Below are 22,585 nucleotides of genomic sequence, written 5' to 3' on the forward strand. Positions count from 1 at the left end.
CTGCCGGCTCCGACTGGAGAACAACGGTTCCGTCAACGTCACGGCCGGACTTCTGACGGGGGAGGGCCTCGTCCGGGTCCTCATCCCCCTGGACGGGGATGGGCGGCCGGAGAAATGCCGTATGTATTCCTCGCCGCAGTGGCACCTCTTGGACCTTAATGCCACTTGGCGCAACGCGACGGAGGCCGAGACTCAGGCCTGCACGCAGGGCTGGGAGTACGACAACTCCAGGTTCAAAGCCACGATCGTCACTGAGGTACGTCCCAGAATGTCCAATTTCCACCCAAGGCAGAAATTTCACCCCCCCTAGTTCTGCGAACGAAGGGGTTTGTAGGGGTGAGCGCTGATGCACTGGGAGCGCTGGGGGGGTGAGATACTTTGGTCAACCGCGGGAATGAGAGAATCGCTTGCCTCGCTTAGAGCAAGGAAGGTTGAGGGGGAATGTCATGGAGATGTTCAGAATTTTGGGCGGCACGGTGGCACAGTGGGTTAGCGCTGCTGCCTCACAGCGCCAGGGACCCGGGTTCGATTCCCGGCTCGGGTCACTGTCTGTGCGGAGTCTGCACGTTCTCCCTTCGTGTCTGCGTGGGTTTCCTCCGGGTGCTCTGGTTTCCTCCCACAGTCCAAAGATGTGCGGGTTAGGTTGATTGGCCATGCTAAATTGCCCTTTAGTATCCAAAGATGTGGTTGGGTGGATTGGCTGTGCTAAATTGCCCCTTAGTGTCCAAAGATGTGTAGGTTAGGTGGATTGGCCATGCTAAATTGCCCCTTAGTGTCCAAAGATGTGCGGGTTAGGTGGATTGGCCATGCTAAATTGCCCCTTAGTGTCCAAAGATGTGTCAATTAGATGGATTGGCCATGCTAAATTGCCCCTTAGTGTCCAAAGATGTGCGAGTTAGGTGGATTGGCTGTGCTAAATTGCCCCTTAGTGTCCAAAGATGTGGTTGGGTGGATTGGCCATGCTACATTGCCCCTTAGTGTCCAAAGATGTGTCGATTAGATGGATTGGCCATGCTAAATTGCTTCTTAGTGTCCAAAGATGTGGTTGGGTGGATTGGCCATGCTAAATTGCCTCTTAGTGTCCAAAGATGTGGTTGGGTGGATTGGCCATGCTAAATTACCCCTTAGTGTCCAAAGATGTGTAGGTTTGGTGGATTGGCCATGCTAAATTGCCCCTTAGTGTCCAAAGATGTGCGGGTTAGGTGGATTGGCCATGATAAATTGCCCCTTAGTGTCCAAAGATGTGTCAATTAGATGGATTGGTCATGCTAAATTGTCCCTTAGTGTCCAAAGATGTGTAGGTTATGTGGATTGGCCATACTAAATTGCCCCTTAGTGTCCAAAGATGTGTGGGTTAGGTGGATTGGCTGTGCTAAATTGCCCCTTAGTGTCCAAAGATGTGGTTGGGTGGATTGGCCATGCTACATTGCCCCTTAGTGTCCAAAGATGTGTCGATTAGATGGATTGGCCATGCTAAATTGTCCCTTCGTGTTCAAAGATGTGCGGGTTAGGGGGATTGGCCGTGCTAAATTGTCCCTTAGTGTTCAAAGATGTGCGGGTTAGGTGGATTGGCCATGCTAAATTGCCCCTTAGTGTCCAAAGATGTGCGGGTTAGGTGGATTGGCCATGCTAAATTGCCCCTTAGTGTCGCAAGTTGTGCAGGTTAGGTGGATTAGCCATGGGAAATGTGTGGGGATCGGGCATGGGAAGAGGGCCTGGGTTTGATGCTCTGTCAGGGAGTCGGTGCAAACGCAATGGGCCGAATGGCCCCTTCTGCACTCTCGGGATTCTATGATCCTATGATCTCGCCAAGACTCCTTCTACTGCACCTTCCAAACCCTGCCACCTCGACCACCCAGAAGGACAAGGGCAGACACATGGGGAACGCCACCACCTGTGAGTCCCCCTGCGAGCCACGCGCTACTTTGCAATCGGCCCCTGTAGTGGGCATCGTCGCGATGATTCCAAGATCTTGAGTTCCATTCTTGTTTTGACAGTGGGATCTGGTGTGCGGGAGTAGGTCGCTCAGGCAGATGGCACAGTCGGTCTACATGGGTGGTGTGTTGGTGGGATCCATCGTTCTGGGATGGCTCTCTGACAGGTAGGAATGGGAGGGCAGATGGCACGGTGAGGACAGAGAACAATGGCCCTTTCTTGGGAAATTTAAGGTGTCGCCGGGGTCCAGGACGCGGCCCAAGACATTACCCGACTGGCCGCTCGGGGCCCTTTGAGATCATTGGAACATGAATAGGTCGGAAACAGATTGGAAACTAAAGCGTAGACATTGCCCATCGGAGAAGATGCTTCCCAATCCGGGAAAGCTTCACCAAGGCAGCATTTGCGGACGTTACACCTGTGGACAGATTTATTCCCCACACACAAAGGGCGGGAATTCCCCGCCACGATCGCCCCAAGACCGGAAAGTCCCGCCCAAGGTCAATGGATCTTTACAGGGTCGGTGTCCCGCCCGCGACGATTCCCGTAACTGATGTCCCCTGATGTCACTCAGAATGGTCTCATGGGGCAGCTTCCTGCACTCAGGATTGCAAAGACAGAGAGGGTCAGACTGAGCCAGCTTTCCCCTGAAACACCTGGCCACATTGTGCCTCCCTCTCTCTTCCCCCCGCTCCCTCTCTCTTCCCCCCGCTCCCTCTCTCTTCCCCCCGCTCCCTCTCTCTTCCCCCCGCTCCCTCTCTCTTCCCCCCGCTCCCTCTCTCTTCCCCCCGCTCCCTCTCTCTTCCCCCCGCTCCCTCTCTCTTCCCCCCGCTCCCTCTCTCTTCCCCCCGCTCCCTGTCTCTTCCCCCCACTCCCTCTCTCTCCCCCTACTCTCTCTCTTTCCCCCGACTCCCTCTCTCTTCCCCCTGCTCCCTCTCTCTTCCCCCCCGCTCCCTCACTCTTCCCCCCACTCTCTCTCTCTTCCCCCCGCTCCCTCTCTCTTCCCCCACTCCCTCTCTCTTCCCCCTGCTCCCTCTCTCTTCCCCCCACTCTCTATCTCTTCCCCCTGCTCCCTCTCTCTTCCCCCTGCTCCCTCTCTCTTCCCCCCGCTCCCTCTCTCTTCCCCCTACTCTCTCTCATTCCCCCGACTCCCTCTCTCTTCCCCCTGCTCCCTCTCTCTTCCCCCCGCTCACTCTCTCTTCCCCCCACTCTCTCTCTCTTTCCCCCGAATCCCTCTCTCTTTCCCCCGCTCACTCACTCTTCCCCCGCTCACTCTCTCTTCCCCCCACTCCCTCTCTCTTCCCCCCACTCCCTCTCTCTTCCCCCCGCTCAGTCTCACTTCCCCGCGCTCCGTATCTCTTCCCCCCGCTCCCTCTCTGTTCCCCCGCTCCCTCTCTCTTCCCCCGCTCCCTCTCTCTTCCCCCCACTCCCTCTCTCTTCCCCCGATCCCTCTCTCTTCCCCCCCGCTCCCTCTCTCTTCCCCCGCTCCCTCTCTCTTCCCCCCCCACTCTCTCTTCCTCCACTCCCTCTCTCTTCCCCCCACTCCCTCTCTCTTCCCCCCACTCCCTCTCTCTTCCCCCCGCTCCCTCTCTCTTCCCCCCGCTCCCTCTCTCTTCCCCCTGCTCCCTCTCTCTTCCCCCCACTCCCTCTCTCTTCCCCCAGTCCCTCTCTCTTCCCCCAACTCCCTCTGTCTTCTCCCCGCTCCCTCTCTCTTCCCCCGCTCCCTCTCTCTTCCCCCCACTCCTTCGCTCTTCCCCCCACTCCCTCTCTCTTCCCCCCACTCCCTCTCTCTTCCCCCACTCCCACTCTCTTCCTCCCACTCCCTCTCTCTTCCCCTGTCCCCTCTCTCTTCCCCCTGTTCCCTCTCTCTTCCCCCTGTTCCCTCTCTCTTCCCCCTGTTCCCTCTCTCTTCCCCCTGTTCCCTCTCTCTTCCCCCCACTCCCTCTCTCTTCCCCCCACTCCCTCTCTCTTCCCCCCACTCCCTCTCTCTTCCCCCCACTCCCTCTCTCTTCCCCTGTTCCCTCTCTCTTCCCCCTGTTCCCTCTCTCTTCCCCCTGTTCCCTCTCTCTTCCCCCCACTTCCTCTCTCTTCCCCCCGCTCCCTCTCTCTTCCCCCTACTCTCTCTCTTTCCCCCGACTCCCTCTCTCTTCCCCTGCTCCCTCTCTCTTCCCCCCCGCTCCCTCGCTCTTCCCCCCACTCCCTCTCTCTTCCCCCTACTCTCTCTCTTTCCCCCGACTCCCTCTCTCTTCCCCCTGCTCCCTCTCTCTTCCCCCCCGCTCCCTCATTCTTCCCCCGCTCCGTCTCTCTTCCCCCCGCTCCGTCTCTCTTCCCCCCGCTCCCTCTCTCTTTCCCCCACTCCCTCTCTCTTCCCCTGCTCCGTCTCTCTTCCCCCCGCTCCATCTCTCTCCCCCCCACTCCCTCTCTCTTCCCCCCACTCCCTCTCTCTTTCCCCCCACTCCCTCCCTCTTCCCCCCGCTCTCTCTCTCTTCCCCCCGCTCCCTCTCTCTTCCTCCCGCTCCCTCCCTCTTCCCCCAACTCCCTCTCTCTTCTCCGCGCTTCCTCTCTCTTCCCCCCGCTCCCTCTCTCTTCCCCCCGCTCCCTCTCTCTTCCCCCCACTCCCTCTCTCTTCCCCCCACTCCCTCTCTCTTCCCCCTGCTCCCTCTCTCTTCCCCCCGCTCCCTCTCTCTTCACCCCGCTCCCTCTCTCTTCCCCCCACTCCCTCTCTCTTCCTTCCCGCTCCCTCTCTCTTCCCCCCACTCCCTCTCTCTTCACCCCGCTCACTCTCCCTTCCCCCGCTCTCTCTCCCCCCGCTCTCTCTCGCTTCCCCCCGCTCCTTCTCTCTTCCCCCTGCTCCCTCTCTCTTATCCCCGCTCCCTCTCTCTTCCCCTCGCTCCCTCTCTCTTTCCACCACTCCCTCTCTCCTTCTCCCGCGCTCTCTCTCTTCCCCCCGCTCCCTCTCACTTAACCTCATTCCCTCTCTCTTCCCCCCCTCGTTTCCTCTCTCTTTCCCCCGCTCCCTCTCTCTTCCCCGCTCCCTCTCTCTCTCCCGCTCTCTCTCTCTTTCCGCGCTCCCTCTCTCTTCCTCCGCCACCTCTACCACCTAGAAGGACAAGGGAGCGGCAGCAGACACATGGGGAACACCCCCACCTGCAAGTTCCCCCCTCCGAGCCACTCGCCATCCCGACTTGGAAATATATCGGCCGTTCCTTCACTGTGGCTGGGGTCAAAATCCTGGAACTCCCTCCCTAACAGCACTGTGAGTGTACCTACACCACACACGGGGACTGACTGATGTCCAATCACAATCCTGGAACTCCCTCCCTAACAGCACTGTGGGTGTACCTACACCACACACGGGGACTGACTGATGTCCAATCACAATCCTGGAACTCCCTCCCTAACAGCACTGTGGGTGTATCTACACCACACACGGGGACTGACTGATGTCCAATCACAATCCTGGAACTCCCTCCCTAACAGCACTGTGGGTGTACCTACACCACACACGGGGACTGACTGATGTCCAATCACAATCCTGGAACTCCCTCCCTAACAGCACTGTGGGTGTACCTGCACCACTGCAGACATTCAAGATGGCGGCTCACCCACCACCTTCTCAAAGTGGGGCAATTAGGGATGGGGCGATGAAACCTGGGCAGGGCCAGTGAGGCCCGCATCGAGGCGTCAGTTGTACAACGATGATTTAAGGTTTTCAAGGGACATCTTGATGAACACATGAGTGGAGCGGGAGTAAAGTATGCTGACTGAGGTGAGGTGGCGATGGAGCGGGAGCTCACGTGGTACATCGATAGATAGCAGCATAGGCAAGATGGGCCCTGTTTCTATGCTGCGTATTATGGATAATTCCCACCCTCCCCCACTCCAACCTTCCATCCCACACCCACCACTTGTTCATCTTGTTGATATCTTGGGCTGTGGGCCTCGGGTCCACCCAGCTAACCCTCCCAGTTAAACGTACAAAGCTCCCAATGGAAGGCGTTTGCCCTCATCGGGTGGCATGGTGGGTTCACAATGCTGCCTCACAAGGCCAGGGACACGGGTTCGATTCCCGGCTTGGGTCACTGTCTGTTTTTTTATTCATTCGTGGGACATGAATAGCCCCTTCGTGTCCAAAGATACGCGGGTTAGGTGGATTGGCCATGCTAAATTGCCCCTTCGTGTCCAAAGATGTGCAGGTTGGGTGGATTGGCCATGCTAAATTGTCCCCTTAGTGTCCAAAGATGCGCGGGTTAGGTGGATTGGCCATGCTAAATTGCCCCTTAGTGTCCAAAGATGTGCAGATTAGGTGGATTGGCCATGCTAAATTGTCCCTTAGTGTCCAAAGATGTGCAGGTTAGGTGGATTGGCCATGCTAAATTGCCCCTTAGTGTCCAAAGATATGCAGGTTAGGTGGATTGGCCATGCTAAATTGTCCCTTAGTGTCCAAAGATGTGCAGATTAGGTGGATTGGCCATGCTAAATTGCCCCTTAGTGTCCAAAGATGCGTGGGTTAGGTGGATTGGCCATGCTAAATTGCCTCTTAGTGTCCAAAGATGAGTGGGTTAGGTGGATTAGCCATGCTAAATTGTCCTTTGTGTCCAAAGATGCGTGGGTTAGGTGGATTGGCCATGCTAAATTGCCCCTTAGTGTCCAAAGATGCGTGGGTTAGGTGGATTGGCCATGCTAAATTGCCCCTTAGTGACCAAAGATGTGCGGGTTAGGTGGATTGGCCATGCTAAATTGCCCCTTAGTGTCCAAAGATGTGTGGGTTAGGTGGGTTGGCCATGCTAAATTGTCCCTTACTGTCCAAAGATGTGTAGGTTAGGTGGATTGGCCATGCTAAATTGCCCCTTAGTGTCCAAAGATGTGTGGGTTAGGTGGATTGGCCATGCCAAATTGCCCCTTAGTGTCCAAAGATGTGTGGGTTTGGTGGATTGGCCATGCTAAATTGCCCCTTAGTGTCCAAAGATGTACTGGTTAGGTGGATTGGCCATGTTAAATTGTCCCTTAGTGTCCAAAGATGTGCGGGTTAGGTGGATTGGCCATGCTAAATTGTCCTCTTAGTGTCCAAAGATGTGCAGGTTAGGTGTATTGGCCATGCTAAATTGTCCCTTAGTGTCCAAAGATGTGCGGGTTAGGTGGATTGGCCATGCTAAATTGTCCCTTAGTGTCCAAAGATGTGCAGGTTAGGTGGATTGGCCATGCTAAATTGCCCCTTAGTGTCCAAAGATGTGTAGGTTAGGTGGATTGGCCATGCTAAATTGTCCCCTTAGTGTCCAAAGATGTGCAGATTAGGTGGATTGGCCATGCTAAATTGCCCCTTAGTGTCCAAGGATGTGCAGGTTAGGTGGATTGGCCATGCTAAATTGCCCCTTAGTGTCCAAAGATGTGCGGGTTAGGTGGATTGGCCATGCTAAATTCTCCCTCAGTGTCCAAAGATGTGCTGGTTAGGTGGATTGGCCGTGCTAAATTGCCCCTTAGTGTCCAAAGATGTGCAGGTTAGGTGGATTGGCCATGTTAAATTGTCCCTTAGTGTCCAAAGATGTGCGGGTTAGGTGGATTGGCCGTGCTAAATTGCCCCTTAGTGTCCAAAGATGTGTAGGTTAGGTGGATTGGCCATGCTAAATTCTCCCTCAGTGTCCAAAGATGTGCTGGTTAGGTGGATTGGCCGTGCTAAATTGCCCCTTAGTGTCCAAAGATGTGTAGGTTAGGTGGATTGGCCATGCTAAATTCTCCCTCAGTGTCCAAAGATGTGCTGGTTAGGTGGATTGGCCGTGCTAAATTGCCCCTTAGTGTCCAAAGATGTGCAGGTTAGGTGGATTGGCCATGTTAAATTGTCCCTTAGTGTCCAAAGATGTGCGGGTTAGGTGGATTGGCCGTGCTAAATTGCCCCTTAGTGTCCAAAGATGTGTAGGTTAGGTGGATTGGCCATGCTAAATTCTCCCTCAGTGTCCAAAGATGTGCTGGTTAGGTGGATTGGCCGTGCTAAATTGCCCCTTAGTGTCCAAAGATGTGTAGGTTAGGTGGATTGGCCATGCTAAATTCTCCCTCAGTGTCCAAAGATGTGCTGGTTAGGTGGATTGGCCGTGCTAAATTGCCCCTTAGTGTAACCTGAACAGGCGCCGGAGTGTGGGCGACGAGGGGATTTTCACAGTAACTTCATTGCGGTGTTAATGTAAGCCTTACTTGTGACACTAATAAATAAATAACCTTCAGGAACCCAAGCGCTCTTTGTGGCCTGGGAAAAGTATCTCACGTGTACCACTCAACTGAAAATAAAATCCCACCCCAGGGGGAGTTCATCTCGGCTGCCAAACCCGATGGGAAGCTAGAAGGGTGAGGGTGGCAGGTGGGGGCGGGTGGGTGGGGAGGGGGGGGGATAGATAATGACCCCAGTGCAGCCTCGAGGGGCAGAATTGCCTCCTCCTGCACTGTGGGAGGAGTCTGCGACACTCTGCCCGATCTCCTGGCTGAGACAATCCGCTTCCCTCTTACCGCTCTGGCAGTCCGGTCCTGGACTCAGTGAGCACCCCCCATGGCCGGTGAGTCTCAGAAGGTTTAAAAATCACGTACGACCCATGGAAGATTAAACAGCCCTGGCTCCAAAGTTTAACCTCGGAAGGCAGCCGGAGGGTTGACCAGGGCTGCTAAAGCAGGCGACAAGTGTGTAATGGAGTGCGTCACTTCACCTCGATGCCCACCCTGTGTTTATCATTGACAGATTTGGCCGCCGGATTCTCCTGCTCTGGTCCCACTTCCAGATGGCTATTTCGGGAACCTGCGGTGCCTTCTCCACCTCCTATCCCTTGTTCTGCTTTTGGCGCTTCCTGTGCGGAATGGCACTATCCGGCATCATACTCAACTCCTACTGCCTGAGTAAGAGAAACACTTCGCTTTCTTTCTCGTTCCCACTTAGCGTCCTTGGAAGGGTCATAGGATGGCGCGGCGGCACAGTGGGTTAGCGCTGCTGCCTCACAGCGCCAGGGACCCGGGTTCGATTCCCGGCTCGGGTCACTGTCTGTGCGGAGTCTGCACATTCTCCCCGTGTCTGCGTGGGTTTCCTCCGGGTGCTCCGGTTTCCTCCCACAGTCCACAAGACTGCGCTGGTTAGGGTGCTAAATTCCCCCTCAGTGTAACCCGAACAGGAGTGTGGCGACTAGGGGGATTTTCACATTCACTTCATTGCAGTGTTAATGTCTGCCGACTTGTGACACTAATAAACTTTTGGTGGCACAGTGGGTTAGCACTACTGCCTCAGTGCCAGGGACCCCGGGTTCGATTCCGGCCTCGGGTCACTGTCTGTGTGGAGTCTGCGCCTTCTCCCCCGTGTCTGCGTGAGTTTCCTCCGGGTGCTCCGGTTTCCTCCCACAGTCCAAAGATGTGCAGGTTAGGTGGGTTGGCTGTGCTAAATTGCCCCTTAGTATCCAAAGATGTGCTGGTTAGGTGGATTGGCCGTGCTAAATTGCCCCTTAGTGTCCAAAGATGTGTAGGTTAGGTGGATTGGCCATGCTAAATTGTCCCCTTAGAGTCCAAAGATGTGTAGGTTAGGTGGATTGGCCATGCTAAATTGCTCCTTAGTGTCCAAAGATGTGCGGGTTGGGTGGATTGGCCATGCTAAATTGCCCCTTAGAGTCCAAAGATGTGTGGGTTAGGTGGATTGGCCGTGCTAAATTGCCACTTAGTGTCCAAAGATGTGCGGGGTGGGTGGATTGGCCATGCTACACTGCCCTTAGTGTCCACAGATGTACGGGTTAGGTGGATTGGCCATGTTAAATTGCCCCTTAGTGTCCAAAGATGTGCGGGTTGGGTGGATTGGCCATGCTAAATTGCCCCTTAGTGTCCAAAGATGTGCAGGTTGGGTGGATTGGCCATGCTAAACTGCCCCTTAGTGTCCAAAGATGTGCAGGTTGGGTGGATTGGCCATGCTAAATTGCCCCTTCGTGTCCAAAGATGTGTAGGTTAGGTGGATTGGCCATGCTAAATTATCCCCTTAGAGTCCAAAGATGTGCAGGTTGGGTGGATTGGCCATGCTAAATTGCCCCTTAGTGTCCAAAGATGTGCGGGTTGGGTGGATTGGCCGTGCTAAATTGCCCCTTAGTGTCCAAAGATGTGCGGGTTGGGTGGATTGGCCATGCTAAACTGCCCCTAAGTGTCCGCAGATGTCAGGGTTAGGTGGATTGGCCATGTTAAGTTGCCCCTTAGTGTCCAAAGATGTGCGGGTTGGGTGGATTGGCCGTGCTAAATTGCCCCTTAGTGTCCAAAGATGTGCGGGTTGGGTGGATTGGCCATGCTAAACTGCCCCTTAGTGTCCACAGATGTACGGGTTAGGTGGATTGGCCATGTTAAATTGCCCCTTAGTGTCCAAAGATGTGCGGGTTGGGTGGATTGGCCATGCTACACTGCCCTTAGTGTCCACAGATGTACGGGTTAGGTGGATTGGCCATGCTAAATTGCCCCTTAGTGTCCAAAGATGTGCGGGTTGGGTGGATTGGCCATGCTAAATTGCCCCTTAGCGTCCAAAGATGTGCAGGTTGGGTGGATTGGCCATGCTAAACTGCCCGTTAGTGTCCACAGATGTACGGGTTAGGTGGATTGGCCATGTTAAATTGCCCCTTAGTGTCCAAAGATGTGCGGGGTGGGTGGATTGGCCATGCTACACTGCCCTTAGTGTCCACAGATGTACGGGTTAGGTGGATTGGCCATGTTAAATTGCCCCTTAGTGTCCAAAGATGTGCAGGTTGGGTGGATTTGCCATGCTAAACTGCCCCTTAGTGTCCACAGATGTACGGGTTAGGTGGATTGGCCATGCTAAATTGCCCCTTCGTGTCCAATGATGTGCGTGTTAGGGGGATTGGCCATGCTAAATTGCCCCTTCGTGTCCAAAGATGTGCAGGTTAGGGGGATTGGCCATGTTAAATTGCCCCTTCGTGTCCAAAGATGTGCGGGTTAGGGGGATTGGCCATGTTAAATTGCCCCTTCGTGTCCAAAGATGTGCGGGTTAGGGGGATTGGCCATGCTAAATTGCCCCTTCGTGTCCAAAGATGTGCGGGTTAGGTGGATTGGCCATGTTAAATTGCCCCTTAGTGTCCACAGATGTACGGGTTAGGTGGATTGGCCATGCTAAATTGCCCCTTCGTGTCCAAAGATGTGCGTGTTAGGGGGATTGGCCATGCTAAATTGCCCCTTCGTGTCCAAAGATGTGCAGGTTAGGGGGATTGGCCATGTTAAATTGCCCCTTCGTGTCCAAAGATGTGCGGGTTAGGGGGATTGGCCATGTTAAATTGCCCCTTCGTGTCCAAAGATGTGCGGGTTAGGGGGATTGGCCATGCTAAATTGCCCCTTCGTGTCCAAAGATGTGCGGGTTAGGTGGATTGGCCATGTTAAATTGCCCCTTCGTGTCCAAAGATGTGCGGGTTAGGTGGATTGGCCATGCTAAATTGCCCCTTAGTGTCCAAAGATGTGCAGGTTAGGGGGATTGGCCATGCTAAATTGCCCCTTAGTGTCCAAAGATGTGCGGGTTGGGTGGATTGGCCGTGCTAAATGATCTTGTGATGCATGAATTAACATCTGCGATTGGCTACGTTACATCACGTTGTGCCTCACGTTGACAGTGATTTATTGGCTGCTTTGAGGCACTCCTGAGGTCATGAAGGGTCATGATATCAAAATGGATGTTCTCGATATGATTGGCCACAGTTGGTTCAGAGCAGTGCCTGGTGGGAGGGCGATGCGGCCTATCTGAATTCTGAGTGCAGTCTCCAGCAGAGATGTTTTGTTGACGGTTGTGTATTTGTGCAGCGTTCCTGCTGCTTTGCGCTGATTTCCATCCGCAGTATTTTTCCGACCGGTGTGACTGAAGTGATTCGCACGTTAAGCAAGGGCGCGTGAAGTCAGGTGGGTGCTGATTGCTCACAACATTGACGGTGAGAGCCGTGCCGCTCCCTCTGTGTCCAACCTCAAAGAAATCACAGAATCCCGACTGTGCAGAACGAGACCATTCAGCCCATCGGGTCTGCACTGACTCTCCGACAGAGCACCGTAACCAAACATATTTACCCCACTAATCCCCCCTAACCAACACATCTTTGGACACTAAGGGACAATTTAGCATGGCCAATCCACCTAACCCGCACATCTTTGGACACTAAGGGCCAATTTAGCATAGCCAATCCACCTAACCTACACATCTTTGGACACTAAGGGGCAATTTAGCATGGCCAATCCACCTAACCTGCACATCTTTGGACACTAAGGGGCAATTTAGCATGGCCAATCCACCTAACCTACACATCTTTGGACACTAAGGGGCAATTTAGCATGGCCAATCCACCTAACCTGCACATCTTTGGACACTAAGGGGCAATTTAGCATGGCCAATCCACCTAACCCGCACATCTTTGGACACTAATGGGCAATTTAGCATTGCCAATCCACCTAACCTGCACATCTTTGGACACTAAGGGACAATTTAGCATGGCCAATCCACCTAACCTGCACATCTTTGGACACTAAGGGACAATTTAGCATGGCCAATCCACCTAACCTACACATCTTTGGACACTAAGGGGCAATTTAGCATGGCCAATCCACCTAACCCGCACATCTTTGGACACTAAGGGCAATTTAGCATGGCCAATCCACCTAACCTGCACATCTTTGGACACTAAGGGGCAATTTAGCATGGCCAATCCACCTAACCTGCACATCTTTGGACACTAAGGGGCAATTTAGCATGGCCAATCCACCTAACCTGCACATCTTTAGACAATAAGGGACAATTTAGCACGGGCAATCCACCTGGGCACCTTTGGAGTGTAAATATTTATCTTGTCCCTACCATTCGGCCCATCGAGTCTGCACCGACCACAATCCCACCTCGGCCTTAACCCGTAACCCCACACATTTACCCGGCCAATCCCCCTGACACTAAGGGTCAATTTAGCATGGCCAATCAACCTAACCCGCACAGCTTTGGACCGTGGGAGGAAACCGGAGCACCCGGAGGAAACCCACGCAGACACGGGGGAGAATGTGCAAACTCCGCACAGACAGGGACCCAAGCCGGGAATCGAACCCGGGTCCCTGGCGCTGTGAGGCAGCAGTGCTAACCCACTGTGCCACCGTGCCGGCCGTTGATGACAGTTCTATTAATTGATGAATGATTAAGCATTATCTCTAACTCGTTATGAAATATTCGGGCGTGGATTCAATGTATTTGGTCTCATTCATGGAGTCAGGGTGAGTGAACAAGCCCGGTTTCAACCTTGCGGTTCACTCTGAGCAAGGAGGGCCATTCAGGCGGCCCACTCGCTCGCCGAGGTTGCCCATCACTGATTTGGTATCTGAACTGTCTTTCTCTTTTCCTCTCTCCAGGTCTTGAGTGGATCCCGACGAAAGTGCGTACCGCTGTTTCCACCTACTATAACTATAGCTACACATTTGGCCAGCTCCTGCTGGCTTGCATCGCGTACGGGATCCGAGATTGGCGTTGGCTGCAGTTCGCAGTGGCTGCCCCGTTCTACTTTTTCTTCCTTTACTCATGGTAAGGTCCGCCAAGGCGGGGAGCGGCGGGAGGGGGGTTCATAGAACCCCGACAGTGCACGAGGAGGCCATTCGGCCCATCGAGTCTGCACCGACCACAATCCCACCCAGGCCTCATCCCCACAATCTCATGCATTCACCCTGCAAATCCCCCCTGACACTAAGAGATAATTTAGCATGGCCAATCCCCCTAACCCGCACATCTTTGGGCAGTAAGGGACAATTTAGCATGGCCAATCCCCCTAACCCGCACATCTTTGGGCACTAAGGGGCAATTTAGCATGGCCAATCCACCTAACCTGCACATCTTTGGACACTAAGGGACAATTTAGCATGGCCAATCCACCTAACCTGCACATCTTTGGACACTAAGGGGCAATTTAGCATGGCCAATCCCCCTAACCCGCACATCTTTGGACACTAAGGGTCAACTTAGCATGGCCAATCCACCTAACCTGCACATCTTTGGACACTAAGGGACAATTTAGCATGGCCAATCCACCTAACCTGCACATCTTTGGACACTAAGGGTCAACTTAGCATGGCCAATCCACCTAACCTGCACATCTTTGGACACTAAGGGTCAACTTAGCATGGCCAATCCACCTAACCTGCACATCTTTGGACACTAAGGGACAATTTAGCATGGCCAATCCACCTAACCTGCACATCTTTGGACACTAAGGGTCCACTTAGCATGGCCAATTCACCTAACCTGCACATCTTTGGACACTAAGGGTCAACTTGCATGGCCAATCCCCCTAACCTGCACGTCTTTGGATACTAAGGGGAAATTTAACATAGCCAATCAACCTAACATGTTTTGGACTGTGGGCGGAAACCGGAGCACCCGGAGGAAACCCACGCAGAAACGGGGAGAACGTGCAGACTCCGCACAGACAGTGACCCAAACTGGGAATCGAACCCGGGTCCCTGGCGCTGTGAGGCAGCAGTGCTAACCCACTGTGCCACCGTGCCGGCCATAGTCTCGCTTGAGTCGTCGACGGGACAACTCTCCCCAATTTTGGGTACAAGCCCCCCCTACCCCCAGCTGTTAATGAGGAAAGCTACGCCGGGTCGGCTGGATAGGATGGAGCGCTCCTCCGTCTGGCGGTGTGGCCGATGCTTTTTCAACTTCACTGCTTGGTAAACTGGGGCCTGTTTCGGAGTCGCGCGGGTCGGTGTGGGCTGGGTCGGATGTTCTTCCGCAGGGGACAGTGCGGACCCGATGGCCTCCCTCTGCACAGTGAAGGCCATCACTGGCCAATTCACCTGACCCACCCCCCCCCCCCCCCCCCCCCCCGCCACCATCCTCTAAGCGCATGTCGTCCTTCCCGCCAGGTGGTTTCCAGAGTCAGCCCGTTGGCTAATTCTGAATGACAGAACAGACGCAGCCCTAAAACATCTCAAAAGGGTGGCAAAACTCAACGGGAAGGAGGAAGAAGGAGAAAAGCTCACTACCGCAGTAAGTCCTGACGTGAAAACGCGATCCGCACGTAAGCCGCTCCCGGGACTTGATGGATTGAGTTATAAGGAGAGGCTGGATAGACCGGGACATTTTTCTCTGGAGCGTAGGAGGCTGAGGGGTGACCTTATAGAGGTCTATAAAATAATGAGGGGCACAGATCAGCTAGATAGTCAATATCTTTTCCCCAAAGATAGGGCAGTCTAAAACTAGAGGGCAGAGGTTTAAGGTGAGAGGGGAGAGATACAAAAGGGGCTGTTTTGTTCGCACAGAGGGTGGTGAGTGTCTGGAACGAGCTGCCAGAGGCAGTAGTAGAGGCGGGTACAATTTTTAAAAAGCATTTACAGTTACATGGGTATAGAGGGATATGGGCCAAACGCGGGCAATTGGGATGAGCTTAGGGGTTTAAAAACAAAAGGGACGGCACGGTAGCACAGTGGTTAGCACTGCTGCTTCACAGCTCCAGGGTCCCGGGTTCGATTCCCGGCTCGGGTCACTGTCTGTGTGGAGTTTGCACATTCTCCTCGTGTCTGCGTGGGTTTCCTCCGGGTGCTCCGGTTTCCTCCCACAGTCCAAAGATGTGCGGGTTAGGTTGATTGGCCAGGTTAAAAATTATCCCTTAGAGTCCTGGGATTAGCGGGTAAAATATGTGGGGGTACGGCCTGGGTGGGATTGTGGTCGGTGCAGACTCGATGGGCCGAATGGCCTCCTTCTGCACTGTAGGGTTTCTATGTCATGCGTTCTATTCTATGGCACAGACAAGTTGGGCCGAAGGGCCTGTTTCCATGCTGTAAACCCCTATGACTCTAATTGCCATGGGACCAGTGATGCGTGGCTCACCCTTGCTTCTGCCTCTGAGGGTGGACCCCAAACCCTCAGTGAGAAAGTCTAGTCTGACACTTCCAGTGCAGTGCTGAGGGAGTGCTGCACTGTCAGGGTGGACATTAAGAAAGAGGATGTGTTGGAAATTTTGAATAGCATCAAGATAGATAAGTCGCCGGGACCGGATGGGATGTACCCCAGGTTACTGTGGGAGGCGAGGGAAGAGATTGCAGAGCCTCTGGCGATGATCTTTGCATCGTCGATGGAGACGGGAGAGGTCCCGGAGGATTGCGGATGTGGTTCCTATATTCAAGAAAGGGAATAGGGATAGCCCAGGAAATTACCGACCGGTGAGTCTAACCTCAGTGGTTGGTAAGCTGATGGAGAAGATCCCGAGGGACAGGATTTATAAACATTTAGAGAAGTTTAGTATGCTCAAAAGTAGTCAGCACGGCTTTGTCAAAGGCAAATCGTGCCTTACGAGCCTGGTGGAGTTCTTTGAAAATGTGACTAAACACATTGACGAAGGAAAAGCGGTAGATGTGGTTTACATGGACTTCAGCAAGACGTTCGATAAGGCCCCCCCATGCAAGACTTCTCGAGGAAGTGAGAGGGCATGGGATCCAAGGGGCTGTTGCCTTGTGGATCCAGAACTGGCTTGCCTGCAGAAGGCAGAGAGTGGTTGTAGACGGGTCTTTTTCTAAATGGAGGTCGGTCACCAGTGGAGTGCCCCAGGGATCTGTTCTGGGAACCTTGCTGTTTGTGATTTTCATAAATGACTTGGATGAGGAAGTGGAGGGATGGGTTGGTAGGTTTGCCGACGACACGAATTTGGTGGTGTTGTGGATAGGTTGGAGGGATGTCAGAAGCTGCAAAGTGACATAGATAGGATGCAAGACTGGGCGGAGAAGTGGCAGATGGACTTCAATCCGGATAAATGTGTAGTGGTCCATTTTGGCAGGTCAAATGGGATGAAGGAGTATAATATGAAGGGTAAGACTCTTAGCAGTGTAGAGGATCAGAAGGACCGCACGGTAGCACAGTGGTTAGCACTGCTGCTTCACAGCTCCAGGGTCCCGGGTTCGATTCCCGGCTCGGGTCACTGTCTGTGTGGAGTTTGCATGTTCTCCTCGTGTCTGCGTGGGTTTCCTCCGGGTGCTCCGGTTTCCTCCCACAGTCCAAAGATGTGCGGGTTAGGTTGATTGGCCAGGTTAAAAATTGCCCCTTAGAGTCCTGAGATGCATAGGTTAGAGGGATTAGCGGGTAAATATGTGGGGGTAGGGCCTGGGTGGGAATGTGGTCGGTGCAGACTCGATGGGCCGAATGGCCTCCTTCTGCACTGTAGGGTTTCTATGACCTTGGGGTCCGGGTCCATAGGGCTCTTAAATCGGCCTTGCAGGTAGAGGAGGTGGTTAAGAAGGTGTATGGTGTGCTGGCCTTTATCAATCGAGGGATTGAGTTTAGGAGTCAGGAGATAATGATGCAGCTTTATAAGACCCTCGTCAGACCCCACTTGGAGTACTGTGCTGAATTCTGGTCGCCTCATTACAGGAGGGATGTGGAAATGATTGAAAGGGTGCAGAGAAGATTTACAAGGATGTTGCCTGGATTGGTTGGCATGCCTTATGAGGATAGGCTGAGGGAGCTCGGTCTTTTCTCCTTGGAGAGACGAAGGATGAGAGGTGACCTGATAGAGGTGTACAAGATGTTGGGAGGTATAGATCGGGTGGATTCTCGGAGGCTTTTTCCCAGGGCTGAAATGGCTGCTACGAGAGGACACAGGTTTAAGGTGCTGGGGAGTAGGTACAGAGGAGATGTCAGGGGTTAGTTTTTCACTCAGAGGGTGGTGGGCGAGTGGAATCGGCTGCCGTCAGTGGTGGTGGAGGCAAACTTGATAGGGTCTTTTAAGAGACTTCTGGATGAGTACATGGGACTTAATAGGATTGAGGGTTATAGGTAAGCCTATATATAAGCCTCGATAGGTAGGGACATGACCGGCGCAACTTGTGGGCCGAAGGGCCTGTTTGTGCTGTATTTTTTCTATGTTCTATGTACCGTCTCTGAGATGAGACATTAAACCGAGGTCCCATGGGGGTGGATGTATCAGGGTTCGGATAATAGTTAGATCCAATTCCCCTCCAACTCGATTTTCAAGTTTGCTGACGACACCACCGTAGTGGGTCGGATCTCAAACAATGACGAGACGGGGTACAGGAATGAGATAGAGAATCTGGTGAACTGGTGCGGCAACAATAATCTCTCCCTCAATGTCAACAAAACGAAGGAGATTGTCATCGACTTCAGGAAGCTTAAAGGAGAACATGCCCCTGTCTATATCAACGGGGATGAATAGAAAGGATCGAGAGCTTCAAGTTTTTAGGTGTCCAGATCACCAACAACCTGTCCTGGTCCCCCCCATGCCGACACTATAGTTAAGAAAGCCCCCCCTACTTTCTCAGGAGACTAAGGTAATTTGGCATGTCCGCTACCACTCTCACTAACTTTTACAGATGCACCATAGAAAGCATCCTTTCCGGATGTATCACAGCTTGGTATGGGCTCCTGCTCTGCCCAAGACCGCAAGGAACGTCGTGAATGTAGCCCAGTCCCATCACGCAAACCAGCCTCCCATCCATTGACTCTGTCTACACTTCCCGCTGCCTCGGGGAAAAGCAGCCGGCATAATTAAGGACCCCACGCACCCCAGACATTCTCTCTTCCACCTTCTTCCATAGTTTAATAATATCCTTGTCATATAATTGTGTGTGTGTGTGTTTTTCCAAAGATCATCAAGTCAACTATGGAGAAAGAGCTTTCAAATGTCAAGAATACCTACACCGTGTTGGACCTGTTCAAAACCCCTGTTATGTGCAAAACAGCGTACTGCACCATGCTTGTTTGGTAAGTCGTGAAGGTAATGGACTCCCAACCAGGCAACAAGATAACTACAACCTAACAATTATCTCCAAAGGACGGCAAAAGTTGGGGTGGGAGTTGGTGGTGTGAAAATGAACAGCAAGTGTTGTTATAGAGCCATAGAGGTTTACAGCATGGAAACAGGCCCTTCGGCCCAACCTGTTCATGCCGCCCCTTTTTTTTAAACCCTAAAGCTAGTCCCAATTGCCCGCGTTCGGCCCATATCCCTCTGTACCCCATCTTGTGTTTCCTGTCACAATGACCTGGCAGATGACAAGGTGAGGATCACGTATATGGAAAAATAAGTGAAATACTGCGGATGCTGGAATCCGAAACAAGAACAGATGATGCTGGAAGAGCTCAAGCTGGTCTGCAGCCGTTGTCAGGAGAGAGATATCAAGAGGATGAGAGCACCATAAGTTTATTTATTAGTGTCACAAGTAAGGCTTACATTAACACCGCAATGAAGTTACTGTGAAAATCCCCCTAGTCGCCCACACTCCGGCGCCTGTTCGGGTTACACTGAGGGAGAATTTAGCACCCTAACCAGCACGGCTTTCGGACTGTGGGAGGAAGGTAAAGTTTATTTATTAATCACAAGTAGGCTTGCATTAACACCGCAATGAAGTTACTGTGAAAATCCCCGAGTCGCCACACTCCTGTTCGGGTTACACTGAGGGAGAATTTAGCACGGACAATGCACCCTAACCAGCACGGTCTTTTGGACTGTGGGAGAAAGGTAAAGTTTATTTATTAATCACAAGTAGGCTTACATTAACACCGCAATGAAGTTACTGTGAAAATCCCCGAGTCGCCACACTCCGGCGCCTGTTCAGGTTATACTGAGGGAGAATTTAGCACGGACAATGCACCCTAACCAGCACGGTCTTTCGGACTGTGGGAGGAAGCCGGAGCACCCGGAAGAAACCCACGCAGGCACGGGGAGAATGTGCAGACTCCACACAGACAGCGACCCAAGCCGGGAATCGAACCCGGGTCCCTGGCGCTGTGAGGCAGCAGCGCTAACCCGCTGTGCCACCGTGCCGTCCACGGTGGGCCAAGCCACGGCACGTGGACTGCAGCGATTCAAGATGGCGGCTCACCGCCACCTTCTCAAGGGGCAACTAGGGATGGGCAATAAATGCTGGGCCCAGCCAGCGACGCCCGTGTCCCAGGGATGAATAATAAGTAAAACCCCTGTGAAGCATCTTGGGATGTTTTCTAATGTGCAGTTGCTGTTGGCAAAACTCAATCCTCCAACAACCTTCTCCCTCCCACAGGTTTTCCACCAGTTTTGCCTATTATGGGCTGGCCATAGACCTGCAAGGATTCGGAGTCGATATTTATCTCATCCAGGTCATTTTCGGGGCGGTGGACATCCCGGCCAAGTTTGTTGGCGTTCTCACCTTGAGTTACGTGGGAAGGAGGTTCACTCAAGGCACCTCCCTCATTCTGGCAGGGAGCATTATAATCATCAACATCTTTGTTCCTCACGGTAAGGGCGATCGCTGGACATAGCTTTCCTCTTAGCTGACCCTCAGATCAAGCGCGGTGGGGGTGGGGAAGGATTTGATTGGATTTGATTTGATTTATTATTGTCACATGTATCGGGATGCAGTGAAAAGTATTGTTTCTTGCGCGCTATACAGACAAAGCATACCGTTCATAGAGAAGGAAAGGAGAGGGTGCAGAATGTAGTGTTACAGTCATAGCTAGGGTGTAGAGAAAGATCAACTTAATATTTGATTTGATTTATTATTGTCATGTACTGGGATACAGTGAAAAGTATTGATTTTTGCGCGCTATACAGACAAAGCATACTGTTCATAGAGAAGATAGATAACAGGGAGATAACAGATAGATAACAGGGAGTCACACAGGGAGTGGATACTGTTCATAGAGTACATAGGGGAGAAGGAAAGGAGAGGGTGCAGAATGTAGTGTTACAGTCATAGCTAGGGTGTAGAGAAAGATCAACTTAATGCGAGGTAGGTCCATTCAAAAGTCTGACGGCAGCAGGGAAGAAGCTGTTCTTGAGTCGGTCGGTACGTGACCTCAGACTTTTGTATCTTTTTCCCAACGGAAGAAGGTGGAAGAGAGAATGTCCGGGGTGCGTGGGGTCCTTGATTATGCTGGCTGCTTTTCCCCGAGGCAGCGGGAAGTGTAGGCAGAGTCAATGGATGGGAGGCTGGTTTGTGTGATGGATTGGGCTACATTCACAACCCTTTGTAGTTCCTTGCGGTCTTGGGCAGAGCAGGGGCCATACCAAGCTGTGATACAACCAGAAAGGATGCTTTCTATGGGGCATCTGTAAAAGATGGTGAGAGTCGTAGCTGACATGCCGAATTTCTTTAGTCTTCTGAGAAAGTAGAGGCGTTGGTGGGGCTTTCTTAACTATAGTGTCGGCATGGGGGGACCAGGACAGGTTGTTGGTGATCTGGACACCTAGAAACTTGAAGCTGCCCTTGCCAGGAAATGTGGGGATCTGGACTTCACCGGGGGATCCCGTGACGTTCCGACTTCAGAGAGTCGTCCGCCTAAACCTGGCAGCAAGATCGGACAGCGGACTCCCCGGCGGTGGCACCTGCACCAAGCGGGCGAGGAGGAGTGGGGCTTTTTTCCCCCCCGGCCCCGCTCTTTATCCCAATGCGTGGCACCGTTAGCTAATGCGCCTCCTTCTTCCCCTCCCCAATCCCTCGCCCTCCACCTTGGGTCAGCTTTGTCCATTGTTCCCTCTGGCCTCTGACACAACTCCTGCTCACTCTTTCCATCCCTCATGTACCAGCTCCCACCTCCCCGGGATAAAGGACAAGTGTGGCAGTGCTGAAGATTCCGCATAGGAGACTGTTAAATAAGTTTAAGTGTCCGTGGTGTTAAGGGTAAGATCCCTGGCGTGGATGGAGGATTGGCTGACTGGCAGAAGGCAGAGAGTGGGGATAAAGGGGTCTTTTTCAGGATGGCAGCCGGTGACTAGTGGTGTGCCTCAGGGGTCAGTGCTGGGACCACAACTTTTCACAATATACATTAACGATTTGGAGGAAGGAACTGAAGGCACTGTTGCTAAGTTTGCAGATGGTACAAAGATATGTAGAGGGACAGGTAGTATTGAGGAAGCAGGGAGGCTGCAGAAGGACTTGGACAGGCTAGGAGAGTGGGCAAAGAAGTGGCAGATGGAATACAATGTGGAAAAGTGTGAGGTCATACCCTTTGGAAGGAGGAATGGAGGCATAGACTATTTTCTAAATGGGGAAAATGCTTAGGAAATCAGGGACTTGGGATTCAAGGCTCTCTGAAGATTAACGTGCAGGTTCAGTTGGCAGTTAGGAAGGCAAATGCAATGTTAGCATTCATGTCGAGAGGGCTAGAATACAAGAGCAGGGATGTACTTCTGAGGCTGTATAAGGCTCTGGTCAGACCCCATTTGGAATATTGTGAGCAGTTTTGGGGCCCCGTATCTAAGGAAGGATGTGCTGGCCTTGGAAAGGGTCCAGAGGAGGTTCACAAGACTGATCCCCAGAATGAAGAGCTTGTCGTATGAGGAACGGTTGAGGACTCTGGGTCTGTACTCGTTGGAGTTTAGAAGGATGAGGAGGGGGGGATCTTATTGAAACTTACAGGATACTGCGAGGCCTGGATAGAGTGGACGTGGAGAGGATGTTTCCACGAGTAGGAAAAACTAGAACCAGAGGGCACAACCTCAGGCTGAAGGGACGATCCTTTAAAACAGAGATGAGGAGGAATTTCTTCAGCCAGAGAGTGGTGAATCTGTGGAACTCTTTGCCACAGAAGGCTGTGGAGGCCGGGTCATTGAGTGTCTTTAAGACAGAGATAGATAGGTTCTTGATTAATAAGGGGATTGGGGTTATGGGGAAAAGGCAGGAGAATGGGGATGAGAAAAATATCAGC

At 52.7% G+C, this 22,585-nt stretch overlaps 1 protein-coding gene across 2 annotated transcripts in view; it reads left to right on the forward strand.

Annotated features, from left to right (window-relative positions):
- Positions 1 to 6: 6 nt before the first annotated feature.
- Positions 7 to 22,585, forward strand: part of LOC144487060 (solute carrier family 22 member 6-A-like) — a 41,934-nt gene continuing 19,355 nt past the window's right edge. For both annotated transcript variants that reach the window (XM_078205108.1, XM_078205107.1), the window contains exons 1-7: positions 7 to 256; positions 1,998 to 2,101; positions 8,657 to 8,811; positions 13,309 to 13,477; positions 14,818 to 14,941; positions 18,549 to 18,664; positions 19,960 to 20,174. In XM_078205108.1, coding sequence (XP_078061234.1) covers positions 122 to 256; positions 1,998 to 2,101; positions 8,657 to 8,811; positions 13,309 to 13,477; positions 14,818 to 14,941; positions 18,549 to 18,664; positions 19,960 to 20,174 — 1,018 coding nt within the window. In that variant the 5' untranslated portion in view covers positions 7 to 121. The remainder of the gene's footprint in view (positions 257 to 1,997; positions 2,102 to 8,656; positions 8,812 to 13,308; positions 13,478 to 14,817; positions 14,942 to 18,548; positions 18,665 to 19,959; positions 20,175 to 22,585) is intronic.

The sequence above is a fragment of the Mustelus asterias genome, unplaced genomic scaffold (assembly GCF_964213995.1).
Source record: "Mustelus asterias unplaced genomic scaffold, sMusAst1.hap1.1 HAP1_SCAFFOLD_563, whole genome shotgun sequence".
In the NCBI taxonomy this organism is placed as follows: domain Eukaryota; kingdom Metazoa; phylum Chordata; class Chondrichthyes; order Carcharhiniformes; family Triakidae; genus Mustelus; species Mustelus asterias.